General features: G+C 44.3%; 1 protein-coding gene across 1 annotated transcript in view; it reads right to left on the bottom strand.

Annotated features, from left to right (window-relative positions):
• The window catches only part of sspo (SCO-spondin), a 603,219-nt gene that overhangs the window by 347,909 nt on the left and 240,622 nt on the right, over positions 1 to 14,688 (bottom strand). Inside the window, 7 exon segments of the mRNA XM_054751251.2 lie at positions 14 to 271; positions 909 to 917; positions 8,884 to 8,916; positions 8,919 to 8,992; positions 10,288 to 10,376; positions 10,789 to 10,917; positions 11,197 to 11,368. Coding sequence (XP_054607226.2) covers positions 14 to 271; positions 909 to 917; positions 8,884 to 8,916; positions 8,919 to 8,992; positions 10,288 to 10,376; positions 10,789 to 10,917; positions 11,197 to 11,368 — 764 coding nt within the window.

The following is a 14,688-nucleotide window of genomic DNA, read 5'->3' as shown; positions in this document are numbered from 1 at the left end:
CTACTTCACTCACCACAGTTGTTGATACTTTCATCTGAAGAATCCAAGCAGTGTGGGGTCCCATCACAGAGCTGCTGGTAATCCACACACTGGTCTCCACTTTGACAAAGCACCTGGCCAGGACCACAGGAACCAGCACACTGCTGCTCATCGCTGCCATCCAGACAGTCTGTTTCCCCGTCACAACGCCATGCCTGTGGTACACACTGCCCACCACTGCCACAAACAAACTCGTAGGCCCGACAGGCTGGGGACAAAACAGGTTTCTCAGCTGCAGTCACAAGGCAACTTCCAGCCTTGTAGGCATGATTTCTGAATGGCTGATTAGAGAGGCATTTAACATAAGAAGCAGGAGGACCTCTGTCTTTAAGGTGGACAGCTCATGGAAAACCACTTGTTGGGAGCTTTGTATCATGTGATATCGTTATTTATGCATGCAAACATACCCCCAGAACCATTTTGGCTGCATTTTCCTTTCTCAGCTGCACATTTTCAGATTCAGAGGAAAGACCTGCAGACATGAGGATGGAGACCAAGTGCATCATCAGGCCTTTCTCCTCCTCATGAAGACAGACTCAGATATGACACCCACCTCCCCGGGAGGTAGGCCACGAAGGCCCACTTTCTCCTAGTTGGGAGCATAGAGCGGATGGTTTCATGCTGCAGTTGAGAATGTGACCTTCATGTCACAGCTTTAAACCTCCACCGCTATCAGAGTGGAGATTCTGCGTTTGGGACAAAACACTGCTGTAAAAGCTACGTGTTGTCCACCAGACATGTGCTGTAGACTACTGCTCTTTTAGGATTAGGGTTAGTGGATAGAGCACCTGCTGTGACCTTACACTGGCTCAATCCCGGTCTCAGCAGTCATGTATTTTCTTATGTTTTAAGACTCAAGACAACTTTACTAATCCCAGCTTGAGACAGAATTGTGAAGCAGCAGACACTAAAATCTCTAGGCTCTAAAACTCAATGTACATAATCATACGACCTTTATACGCATTCAACTCATACCTTTATGCTCAAACACATACCTTTATGCTCAAACACACACACACTCACTCCCACACACATACAAATACACATGCATGCATGTGACTACATGCACACACTCCCCATCTGTACTATGAGTTGAGAAGAAGCACAGCTCTGGAAAAAAGGAACTTCTCCTCTGTGTTTTACAGCATGGGCATCGAAGTCGGCGTTTGGAGGGCGTAACTTGAAAACAGTATCAAGAGGGTGTGAGGGGTCTTTAAAGAGTAACCAAACCCCAAAATAACTTTTTTTGCTAATAAACTGTATAACTGGGTCTTTACAAATGCAACATTTCTGTTTCTGTGCATTTTTTGACATGTTTGTGTAAACTTGATTAAAGGCACAATCCGTAGGATGACGCCGTCAGGGTGAGGAGGAGGAGATTTTTAAATTCGAACGGCTGTTGCTCACTCCCCCGCCCTTCCTGAAAGAGCCGAAAGCCACGCCTCCTAATGTGCACGCGCAGGAAAAGCCGAGTCAACACCAGAGCAGCATTGCTTCTTCATAATAGAGCTGAGCTAGTGTTAGCAATGGAGCTATCTGAGGTAAAGTTGTTTTTAACCAGCACATTAAACACTTACTGTTTACAAAAGGCATTTTATAAAGAATATCTATAAATATATTTATATTTTAAAATACTAGTAACAGTTGACAATCTATATTGTAAATAGAATGAATCCTATCAAATTGTTAGTATTTTATTACGAGTAATTAGCTTATTTTTAATTGCTTTGCCATTCAAGATGGGATGAATATATCAAAGCATATAATTTATGTGGAAATCACGAATAAACACTGCATTCTGTGTAGTCCTCCTATAATCATGGTTGTTTTCATAGGGTTTCTGTTTATTGTTGGTTTAGCCCAAATTTGGACTAGATGTAAACCTGATATGTGTCAAAATTGATTAATATGCAAGAGTACTTTTTATATTAGTATAATTTTTTTATTCTAATACAATTTAGAGTTCAGTGATTGAGGAATCCTCTGAGGAAGAGTTTGAACCGCCCATTGCATCCTCAAGACGTGGTGCAAAAAGGAGATGCCCACCATCATCTCAAAGCCGTGGTACATCCAGAGGCCGCGGTGCATTCAGATGCCGAAGAAGTGCGAGACACTCAGCTGTGGACCTTGGAGATGAAGATCTCTCGAGAGAGAGCAAATAGATTTTGAACGTGTAAGCATAACAAAATTATACTAAATGATCCTAAAATTTGTTGCTGTAGCATCTCTTTCCACTTTTGTAGCAACACATACAGAACCTGAACCCTCAGCAGGCTATTGACATCCTTACCATGGTGCTGGACAGACACTGGTGTTCTCTTTGATGTACTTGCCCTCTCTGGTCCACCTGCCACAACACCTCCAACACCCAATCAACCTTCATGGTGTGTATGCTCCCACTGCAGAGATATGCCAACTGATTTGGAAAAGAAATGCGGCCAACAACCTCCCCAGACATGTATTTCAACTGTACCACACATGGAGGAGTTTATTCTGCAAAATGGTGTTCTTCGCCTGGCCAGAACATTGTGGAATGAGTTTCGAGCGGTTTATGATGACCCGGACCCTGGTGAGGACAACAGACAGTTCTGCCATGCAGCTTACAGACAATTTGTAGCATGGCAGCATGGAAAACTTGGTGAAGGACGCAGAGTAGAAATCCCAAGCTGCGTTGTCTGGAGGATAAGGGAAAAATTCCCTGACCCCAATGGTAACTACACTGGTTTTATTCCAAGACGATTGTAAATAAATGTATATATTTGATATTTTACATAAGTTTGTTTTTATATATTTTTGTTTGATGCTCTAATAAAGTGTTCTAAAGCACAACTCTGTGTTGCATTTGTAAAAATACCATAAATTTTAAAACTCCTGCACAACAACAAAAACTTATGTCTACCTCCAACATTTTACATAAATTTTTAAATTATTAGTCCTTATTTCCCCAAAATATATCTTTATTTTCAAACAAACAAACAAAAAAAACACAGGAAACAAAAATAAAGATGGTTTTGGGTTTTCTCTTGCCTCCCCCAACACCTGTGTCTGTGGCAAAGTTTTACCTGTAAAAAAAAAAAAACTCAATTAGCAATGGACTATTGTGTGGAAGATGTAAGGCAGATAATGTTTTATTTTACCATCACCGCAAGTCCGTAGGTGTTGTAGAAGTTCCTCTGTTGATGGTGCAGGGACTCCGGACAGCAAACCGCAACACCTTGGATCCTCAGGCCTTAGCTTGTAGCGTCGAGGAAGACCTTTCTTGCTTGTCAAACGTTGGTTGACGATCATGGTTTAGATCTCTGGGATGTAGGAGTAGTTTTTTGCCACCTTCTCAGAATACAGCCTCCAGCATCTTGATTTTTTGTTGAATATTTTATGGTATCTGAAATGACACATGCCATAACTTGAAATAGAGCCCTGCACTGAAGCCCTTGGCCCTCGGGTCGGCCCGGCCCTTGGCCCTCGGGCCGGGCTTCGGGCCAATGACTGTGTAATTACCTCGGACACGGGCCGGGCTCCTTTATTTTTAATCTAATTCATTAAAAAAAATGAAACACTTAAACCAGGGGTCGGCAACCTGTTCCCATCAAACAGCCATTATTACCTGTTTCCCACAGTAAAGAAAACACTGAGAGCCACAGCAGCCGCGGCGTTGTGGGCGGGGCCTACCCTCAGACAGCAGAGCGCTGCTCACAACAGCTGACAGCAGCCAGTATCGGTCGCTCGTGTACGTCAAAGTTATCTTTCATAAGAAGATAATCAATAAAACGATTCATATAAAGTGGATCCAGAAGTTGTAGCCCATCTCTGCCGACAATATTTTGATATTTTTCACCCTGTTGGTGGTTTTACTGAGCAGGTGCCACTTTTGTCATACGTTTCTTTTTAAAACATGTTTAGACTGTTCAGAATACAAATGCAGGCTCTGTCACGTTTGATTGTTGTAATTAAACTTTGTAGGTGGGGAAGGTCAGAAAAGGATCCGATCATTTTGTTTTTCCCTCATGTACAGCGACGGAGATAACGGCGCAGTGCGCCTGGCTCTGGTGTTAATCAAGTTAAATTATATCTCTTTGCAACAATTTTCACAAGAAAACAGAACAGTTAAAAGCAGGGCTTGTGTTGACCGGACAGTTCCCGTATTTGACCGTTTATTTTGACGGAGAAAGAATAGAAATAATTACCCAGATGCATGAATTACCCTGACGCATGCAGACGAACTGACATTTTATTCTACGCACATCGCAGATGTAGCTAAATCACCCAAGAAAAGATTCCCATCTGAACATCTGAGCTGGACACTGCTCAGCGCAGCTCGCTGTCAGCGTGTACTACATAAGGTACACAGCGAGCTGAAGATGTGGAGAGGAGCGTGGAGTGCGTCACAGAACCAGAGCGCATGCGGTAAGATTCCTCCGACTGATTTCAGTCGGAGGAATCTTACCGCTGATCTGAATCTGATGCGGCTCTCTGTGCTTGTAAAATAATGAATGGATATTTAAATAAAATGCTTTATATTTTACTGAATTAATTTTATATCGGTAAGTCAATTCTATGTAAAGATTGTCTGCGTAAACCTGAACAGGTCCAACCCAGTATTACTGTGAGACCGGGTTGACGCGTCACGCTTGTGTGTAATCATAGGCGCTTCCTGAGCTGACGATGTGAGATTCTGGGCTTCTCCTCAGACGGCTCCTGGATGCGTCACCTCATTGGAGACAGGAACAAGCACTATTCAGCCAATGCTTCATAATCAGGGAACATTTTCTAAGTGACAAGTGTCTCTGAGAGACAGGGTTTGGAAAACTCTCGCTTCAGTGGGAGGAACCTTCCTGCATGCGCTCTGGTTCTGCGATGCACTCCAAGCCAATCTCCACATCTTCAGCTCGCTGTGCACATATGCGCTGACAGCGAGCTGCGCTGAGCAAGGCCCAGCTCAGATGTTCAGATGGGAATCTTTTCTTGGGTGATTTAGCTACATCTGCGATATGCGTAGAATAAAATGTCAGTTCGTCTGCATGCGTTGGTGTAATTCTTTCTATTCTTTCTCCGTCAAAATAAACGGTCAAATACGGGAACTATCCGGTCAACACAACACAAGCCCTGCTTTTAACTGTTCCATTTTCTTGTGAAAATTGTTGGAAAGAGATCAAATTTAACTTGATTACAACCAGAGCCAGTGCGCCGTCATCTCCATGACGGTAAATGAGGGAAAAACAAATTAATCGGATCCTGCACGTCTTTTAACACATTGGTCAGGATTGACGCACTTTGTTTTCATTTAGTTGGTTAAAAAAAAGTCGGGCTCGGGTCGGGCCAGAGAATCCTGAAAACCTTTTCGGACCGGGTCGGGCTGGGGCTCCACCCCCTCTGGCCGAGCCGGACACGGGCTCAGATTTTAGGCCCGTCCAGGGCTCTAACTTGTAGTTTACAACAAATTAGCTGAAAAAGTGTTTTAAATTAAAAGTAATTTAGGTAAGCCCCACCTGGAGGCACTATTATTGAAAATGTGGTGTTTCTGTTATTCTACAGTTGGCCACTTGACAGCATGTTGTTAAACCAATATGTAGCAGTTAGGAGCGTTGTGGTTGTTCATCTGAGGAAGTTGTTAATAAAAAATGACTAAAACTGGACCAGTGAATTATGAATTCATGAGTGTATGTTTCATTTAAGATATAAATAAATAAATACATACTGTATCAATCCATCTGCTCTCCTCTTCACTTCTCGATGTGAGTGGTGATTGTAGTCCAGTGCAGCAAGCAGTATCCATGCCTCGTAATCAGGTGGGATGTAACTGAATCTTTTGCTTGCATACATTAGGAGATTGTTGTGAAATGCCTCCAAATTTGCTGTAGATCTAAAACAAGAATTTAACATTTAGAACAATTATATTATTACTTATAGCTATATTTAAATACAGTACCTGAATTTCAAATATTTTGGGACTTCTTTCAGCCAGCATTCACTGAGAATGATGTCACTGAGGGCTTTGTGTGGAGTGGAGCCTTTCTGAATCCAGTCTCTCTCTCTGTCACTTAGTAAAGGATCATGCTGACAAGCATCCAGAGACCACTCATGTTCTCCAGTCACATGATGGAGTAGACCGATCCACATGCCCTAAAAGACATATGTGGCGATTAGTTACATTCACTTTTTTTATATGAAAACACAAATAATGTACTTACAAAAAACTCATAAGTGTTCGCAGACTTGCAGCAAAACCAAAAAATGGTTACAGATAAAACAAGTCTCCCCAGCCTTCACAGATTTCTGCACAAGCTGATTATCATTCCTTTTATTTTAATATGGAGTTTTCACGCAGGTAAGACCACAAAATCAGACAGTAATCTGTACACGTGGCCCACCCAGATTAGCACAATATGTCTTTCAGTGCTAATGGAAACGTAAGGTTTCGGATATGTTCCTGATCAATCACACCTAATTCTAACTGCTGAATCATCTCCTCAGACTTCTACAAGTGCTACATGAGCTGCTGATTACTCATTTTAATCAAACACGCAGCTCAGGAAAGTGTGAACATCTAATTCAGCATTCAAGATGCTAACTGAACCCCGCTAACGGGGAAGTTATAAACAAGAGCTTAAAACAATACACTGATATGGCCTATAGTTAAACACCACACTAATCATTAGCTCCCATATAAAAAAAAACTAGAATCCCCTTTCGTTACTCAAACTTCTTCCAAATGTAGCATAAATAGTTCGACTAGCATCGATTCATGTCGACTTAGCGTTCAAGCTAATGCTACATTAGCCAATAGGACACCAAGCATACAAAGCTTGTTTGCTCTATTACTTCTTTCAGTGAAAGAAAGATTTTAAGTAAATTTATCTGAAAAACAATAAATAACTTACCTGTCCAACAGATACTTTGCCAACTCTTCATCCATTTTCAGGCCGTGTTGATCACGAAAATCTCTCCATCATTTAAAACAATCTCCAATGTAAATTCTACTCAACTGTCTTAAATGTCTTACAGCCACTTTTGAAGAAGGGCTTTTAAACTTTTTAAATGTTTTTTGAGATGGGGAAGGCAGTCGAGGAATCGGTCATTTGGGGTTTTGTTGCTCCATGTTTCTGCAGTAAGCCGAGTGAGGCGCGTGACTCTGTTGTGCACGCTGAGACCTGCTCGTGCTCGATGATTGACAGCTACCCCCTGGTGGAAACGCAGCGCTATTGGTCAACGCGTTAGGCTTGCAGAAATATTGGCTGAGCTCTACAGGGCAGGGGAGGGACTAAGGAGAAAATTGAAATATTAAAGAATATTTACTTTTTTTAATAAAATTGGGTCAGATGGTCAAAATCAAACATTTTTAAAGTTATTCTACATTTAAATGTTGCAGACTGTGCCTTTAAATCTAGAATCTAGGTCTAAAAATGTCTCAGTGCTGCCCCCTGTGGCAGAACAGCGGCTACTGCATTTTAAACTTGTGATTGGCTGGGGCTGGAACAATTTCATGTCATCGGTACAGTCTCCTCCCACTCGCCCTCCCTCCCAGAATGGAAATTCCCCACACTTGGCCATTCCACTCTGTGCCTTCTGGCAACACCCACTTTCAAAGCATTTATCAAATCTTGACTAGGGGTGTAGTTATGTTTTCTGATGGTGTGCAGTCCCTCTTTAATGATTTTCTGTGCTAAACGTCCTGTATGCTGGTCACATTGAGATAAGTTCCTCAGTGGTTGTCCAATGATCCGAGAGCACACCTTGACAGTGCTCTGTAGACGGTTTCTATACTGCAGGCTGACGGGGATGGAACAAGTAATAACACTCTCTATGGAAGGATGATAGAAAGTCAGTAAAATGCCCTTCCTGACCAAACGAATTCAACCTCCTCAGGAGGTAGAGTCGTTGCTGGCACTTTCTGAGGACGTCCACAGTGTTAGAGGTGAATTTCAGAAGGTGATCAAAGGTGGTCCCTAGATGTTTATACTCTTCCACCAGCTCCACTGGCTTTCCATGGATGATAGTGGAGGCAGCAGTAACCAGTGTTCTCTGGTTGTTTGAGGACACCACCATCTCCTTGGATTTTAGCTGCACTTGCCAGTATTATGTTTTCAACCCTTTATTGGTAAACAGTTTAAAATATAAGGACTTTCTTTGTTTATCTCTTCTGTGTCCTATCCAGAGCATTCGAACAATATCTCTGCTTGGAAATGACCAAATTCAAAGATCTTCAGAGACAGTAAAATAAAAAATAAAATCTGCCACCGAGAATCAAACAGGATGCTTTGACCGCTAGACCACCTAACCTAACACTACCTCAGACACAACTGTTGGACGTAGCACTGGCGCTGTTTCCAAGGTTGCTTTCTTCTCATTGTTTGCATCGTCGTGGCCCACAATGCATTGTGGGTTATGTAATGAATAAGTGGCACTCAGGCGGATGGCTGCTTATACTGAGCTAGGATCCTCTGGAGGTTTCTTCCTGTTAAAAGGGAGTTTTCCTCTCCACTGTCGCTATATGCTTGCTTAGTATGAGGGTTTTTGTAACCCTGATGCAACCTGCTGGGTTCCTTATATAGGAAAAGTTTTTCTGATTGGCTTAATGAACTGATCTGTATTGGAATGTATATTATGTGAAGTGCCTTGAGACGACTCTTGCCGTGATTTGGAGCTATATAAATAAAATTGAATTGAATTGGATTTCACTGAACTGAACCATTTCATTTCTGGGTACAAAGACAGGCTGACGAAAACAACTCCTACTTAAGATGAATGACATCGCAACAGTAAAACCCTGCGCTGATCTTTGCTCTCAAAGGGTTCAAACCGGACCCTCTAGGTTTAACCCTACCTGATGCTGGCGCTACAGGTGACATTAGTAACACTTGGTTCTGTTCTCATCATGACCTCACAGTCAGCTGTTCCATCACACAGCCTAGACATGTCACCACATGTACCATCACCACAGGCAAACACGTCACCGCTGACGAAAAGCATCACATTTGTGGCCAGACAGGGAAGCTTAGTAATTACATAGTCAACAGTCTAGAGCAGGGAAGGCCTCTACGAAGCACATTTTAGTCATTATGCTGCTCCAACACACCTGCTTCAATTGTTGAATTAGCTGTTGAGTAGTCGTCAAGCTCTGCGGAAGCCTGTTAATCAGTCATCGTAATCAGGAAACGTCTAAAATGCAAAGATTTCACTACATCAGCAGTTCCACTGCATCTGGACCCAAACATACCTAAGTAGAGGTTTCTCTGCCCCTTTTTACTCCGCTCTCAAACTTAGTGTAACGGGGTTCAAGATGTACTATGAGACGTACGTACATTATTTTATGAGTGAAATTTGTCTTTTCTTATTGAAAACTGGAACCTTTCAGTCACAGTAGATTGCCATTTCTCACAAGGCAGTCTTGTGATTTAGTTTATATTCTCCATCTGTTTGGACATTGCTACTTTTCTAACATCTTCATTGAACCCAACATAAGCCCAGTTAGAATCTGATGTGTTTGCGGCTGTACAATGCATGTGTTTACTTATCCTTTACTACCCACTGAACATTTTTAAAGCAGGTTAGTTTTTCCATAGGATTAAAATGGAGGAGGAAAATAAAAACTACTTTATTAATAAAAATGATTATTTAGTATTATTAAATTGGCTCAAAGTGATTTGTGTAAAATAAATTCTAAAAATATCAATAAAATGATATTAGGACAAATATGGTGTAGTGATCCAAATGATTTGGTTGTAGGGCATAGCTCAGACCTGCTGCTCTCCTCATTTTCATAGACTCGTATCACATTTGTGAGTTTGTCAGCATTTTCTAGAACAGCAGCTTTTTATCCCTTCATAGTTTCTCCACTTTTCAATTGAGTTCAGTTTATTTATATAACGCACAATCACAAGAGTCGTCTCAAGGACCTTCTCACAGTAAACATTCCAACACAGGTCAGGTCATTAAGCCAGTCAGGAAAAAGTTTCCTATATAAGGAACCCAGCAGGTTGCATCAAGTCACTGACTAGTGCGAGAGTCTTTACAGCAATCCTCATACTAAGCAAGCATGCAGCGACAGTGGAGAGGAAAACTCCCTTTTAACAGGAAGAAACATCCAGAGAATCCTGGCTCAGTATAAGCAGCCATCCACCATGACTCACTGGGGATCGAGAAGACAGAGCAGACACACACACACACACACACACACACACACACACACACACACACACACACACACACACACACACACACGCACACGCGCGCACGCACGCACGCACACACGCACGCATCTCTGAGAAAGTGGGCATCAGTGGCCTGCTTTCATGGAAGGCGGGTTTCAGATCTGAGATCTTCATGGGGAGGAGAAAGGCCTGATGACACACATCTGCAGGTCTTTCCTCAGAATCTAGACACTTCAATTCAATTCAATTCAATTTTATTTATATAGCGCCAAATCACGACAAGAGTCATCTCAAGGCACTTCACATAATAAACATTCCAATTCAGGTCAGATCATTAAGCCAATCAGAAAAAATGTTTCCTATATAAGGAACCCAGCAGGTTGCATCAAGTCACTGACTGCACTTGCAGCTTAGACATGCAGCCAAAAATGTTTGAAATAAAATTAAATATTGTACACAATGTTTGAAATAAAAATGAACTGAACTGAACTGAAAAAGGAGTTTGGGGTATTTGTCACGGGGAAATAACATCACACGGTCAAAAGCTCCAAAAGTCTACCATATGGCTTCTTTAAGGGCCGTGATACACTTGCTGTCTGACCTGCACTGGTGCAGGCAGCAGGCTGCATCTCTGTTCACATACTTGCTGCTGCACTGCACTGCACATAGTATTGGCATGCTCCACTAGGGGGCGCACTAGACTACTCAGACCCGACAGAGAGCCGGGTTTCTGGGTACAACCAAACAAACATGGCATCAGACATCACACCAAAAAGCAGCAGTATCGAGGATGGTGTCAAAGACCTCCAAACCAGAGACGGAGTCACCATGGTGGGTGTGCGTCACTCGTTCTGTCGACTCCACCCACTGGTTACGTGTATATTGCAGCGTTCTGAAGCATCGCACAAATTTTGGGGGGTTTCAGAGAGCACTTTCTCCCTCCAGTGGATGGTAATAAAAGATGCAGAAATTCCAGCTCAGCTTGAACTGAAACACTTTGTTTTAGTCAGACTCGACCCCTAAAACAAAGGAAAGCATGATGCTTGTTAAAGTGTTTAGCTTTACTTGGACAAGCAGTTTCATCGGTTCCAGTCGGACAGTCCCTGCGTCCATCACACACTCTGGCAGCAGGAACACACTGACCATCTGGGCATTGGAAGCTTCCGGGTTCACACACACACCTACAATTCAGCCACAGGATTAGAAGGGGGAACACTTTAAAACATAATTCACAAACCCTGCTTTTATAAAAGGGAGACACCTTGTTGTTTACAAACAAAATAATTGTGGCCCCGTCTAAAATATACAGTTTCTAGGGATACTCTGATCTGATCACGTCTTCTAAAAAGGATCAGAATTGGCAGAAATAAATCAGATTTAGCTTTAAAACAACCAACATGACTGAAATTCATCCTGAAACAGAGATCTTCTAACTGAATGAAAATGGCTTAGTTTTAATTTCAATAAGTTCCTCTACATCAAAAATAATTGTTTGTATGAAAACAACACAGTAACATCACAATTTACATCAGGCATGGACTCAGACACCAAGTGCTGTTAACACAGCGCTAACGTGTCCCCTCAGGAGAGTTGAAATATCTGCAGCTTGATGGTACTTTAAACCGGACAGCAAAGGCAGCGTTACGCACACTTATGTGTGTGTGAGTGAGTGTGTTGGTCCGCCAGTGGCTAGATTTACGGGCATTAGCAGCACTATAGCATTGGCATCAAAACCTGCTAACGCTAGCACAATATGCTAGTAAAGTAAGCACCCAGATTAATGTGGATTCGGATGATTTTCGTGGAATACAATGTGATCTGGAAATTCTGATCAACGCCATTTTTACACCAGATGATAACATTCCACTGAGCGTAGCAGCAGAGAGCCTGTGTGTTTTACTCAGTGAGTGTGATGTCATCTTAGCATCCAGTAAATAAAGTCCCATATCAGCTAAAGAGCAGTGTCACAAAGTGGTTAAAGTGCGTCAACACAGTGGATTTAATATGAGCTTTAATGAACAATCTCTGAGTGAAGTGAGGTTAGATTTGTCTCACTGCAGATAAAAAAAACTAATTCTGCATCAGTCAGACGCAGCTACGCTCACCGAAACTCGTCTGTATGAGCCTCAGAAATCTGATAAAATCACCTGTAACATAATTAAAACAAAAGTAAAAATGCTCCGTTGCTTTTTAGAGTCCACAGCCAGAAGTTTACCTGAATCTGGGCGTGTACCTGAGTCTGGACGTGTACCTGAGTCTGGGCGTGCACCTGAGTCTGGACGTGTACCTGAGTCTGGGCGTGTACCTGAGACTGGGCGTGTACCTGAGTCTGGACCTGCACCTGCATCTGGACGTGTGCCTGAGTCTGGGCGTGTACCTGAGACTGGGCGTGTACCTGAGTCTGTACATGTACCTGAGTCTGGGCGTGTACCTGAGTCTGGGCCTGTACCTGAGTCTGGTCGTGGACGTGAGTCTGGGCGTGTACCTGAGTCTGGTGTACCTGAGTCTGGACGTGTACCTGAGTCTGTACCTGTACCTGAGTCTGGGCGTGTACCTGAGTCTGGACGTACACCTGAGTCTGGGTGTGTACCAGAGTCTGGACGTATACCTGAGTGTGGACGTATACCTGAGTCCGGGTGTGTACCTGAGTCTGGTGTACCTGAGTCTGGACGTGTACCTGAGTCTGGGCATGTACCTGAGTCTGGAAGTATGCCTGAGTCTGGACGTGTACCTGAGTCTGGACGTGTACCTGAGTCTGGAAGTATACCTGAGTATGGAAGTGTACCTGAGTCTGGGCATGTACCTGAGTCTGGGCGTGTACCCGAGTCTGGGCATGTACCCGAGTCTGGGCGTGTACCTGAGTCTGGACGTGTACCTAAGTCTGGACGTGTACTAGGGTTTGGACATGTACCTGAGTCTGGACGTGTACCTGAGTCTGGACGTACACCTGAGTCTGGGTGTGTACCTGAGTCGGGACGTATACCTGAGTCTGGACGTATACCTGAGTCCGGGCGTGTACATGAGTCTGGTGTACCTGAGTCTGAACGTGTACCTGAGTCTGGGCGTGTACCTGAGTCTGGACGTATACCTGAGTCTGGATGTGTACCTGAGTCTGGCCGTGTACCTGAGTCTCTACCTGTACCTGAGTCTGGGTGTGTACCTGAGTCTGGGCGTGTACCTGAGTCTGGAAGTATACCTGAGTCTGGGCGTGTACCTGAGTCTGGGCGTGTACCCGAGTCTGGGCGTGTACCCGAGTCTGGACGTGTACCTGAGTCTGGGCGTGTACCTGAGACTGGGCGTGTACCTGAGTCTGGACCTGCACCTGCGTCTAGACATGTACCTGAGTCTGGAACTGTGCCTGAGTCTGGGCGTGTACCTGAGACTGGTGTACCTGAGTCTGGTCGTGGACGTAAGTCTGGGCGTGTACCTGAGTCTGGTGTACCTGAGTCTGGACGTGTACCTGAGTCTGTACCTGTACCCGAGTCTGTGCGTGTACCCGAGTCTGGGCGTGTACCCGAGTCTGGGCGTGTACCTGAGTCTGGACGTGTACCTGAGTCTTTGCGTGTACCCGAGTCTGGGCGTGTACCTGAGTCTGGACGTGTACCTGAGTCTTTGCGTGTACCTGAGTCTGGACGTACACCTGCGTCTGGGTGTGTACCAGAGTCTGGTATACCTGAGTCTGGACGTGTACCTGAGTCTGGACGTGTACCTGAGTCTGTACCTGAACCTGAGTCTGGGCGTGTACCTGAGTCTGGGCGTGTACCTGAGGCTGGAAGGATACCTGAGTATGGAAGTGTACCTGAGTCTGGGCATGTACCTGAGTCTGGGCATGTACCCGAGTCTGGGCGTGTACCTGAGTCTGGACTTGTACCTGAGTCTGTACCTGTACCTGAGTCTGGGCATGGACGTAAGTCTGGGCATGTACCTGAGTCTGGACATGTACCTGAGGCTGGACGTGTACCTGAGTCTGGATGTGTACCTGAGTCTGGGCATGTACCTGAGTCTGGACGTGTACCTGATTCTGGTGTACCTGAGTCTGGACGTGTACCTGAGTCTGGGCGTGTGCCTGAGTCTGGACGTATACCTGAGTCCGGGCGTGTACCTGAGTCTGGATGTGTACCTGAGTCTGTACCTGTACCTTAGTCTGGTCATGTACCTGAGTCTGGGCATGTACCTGTGTCTGGATGTGTACCTGAGTCCTGAAGTGTACCTGAGACTGGGCATGTACCTGAGTCTGTACCTGTACCTGAGTCTGGGCGTGGACGTGAGTCTGGGCATGTACCCCAGTCTGCGCCTGTACCTGAGTCTGGTCATGGACGTGAGTCTGGACGTGTACCTGAGTCTGGACATGTACCCGAGTCTGGACATGTGCCAGAGTCTGGACATGTACCTAAGTCTGGGCGTGTACCTGAGTCTGGACGTGTACCTGAGTCTGGACGTGTACCTCAGTCTGGGCATGTACCTGAGTCTGGACGTGTACCTGAGTCTGGATGTGTACCTG

Source organism: Nothobranchius furzeri, chromosome 7 (assembly GCF_043380555.1).
Source record: "Nothobranchius furzeri strain GRZ-AD chromosome 7, NfurGRZ-RIMD1, whole genome shotgun sequence".
Lineage (NCBI taxonomy): Eukaryota > Metazoa > Chordata > Actinopteri > Cyprinodontiformes > Nothobranchiidae > Nothobranchius > Nothobranchius furzeri.
The sequence above is the reverse complement of the archived record's forward strand: the minus strand, read 5'-3'. Positions and strand labels throughout refer to the sequence as shown.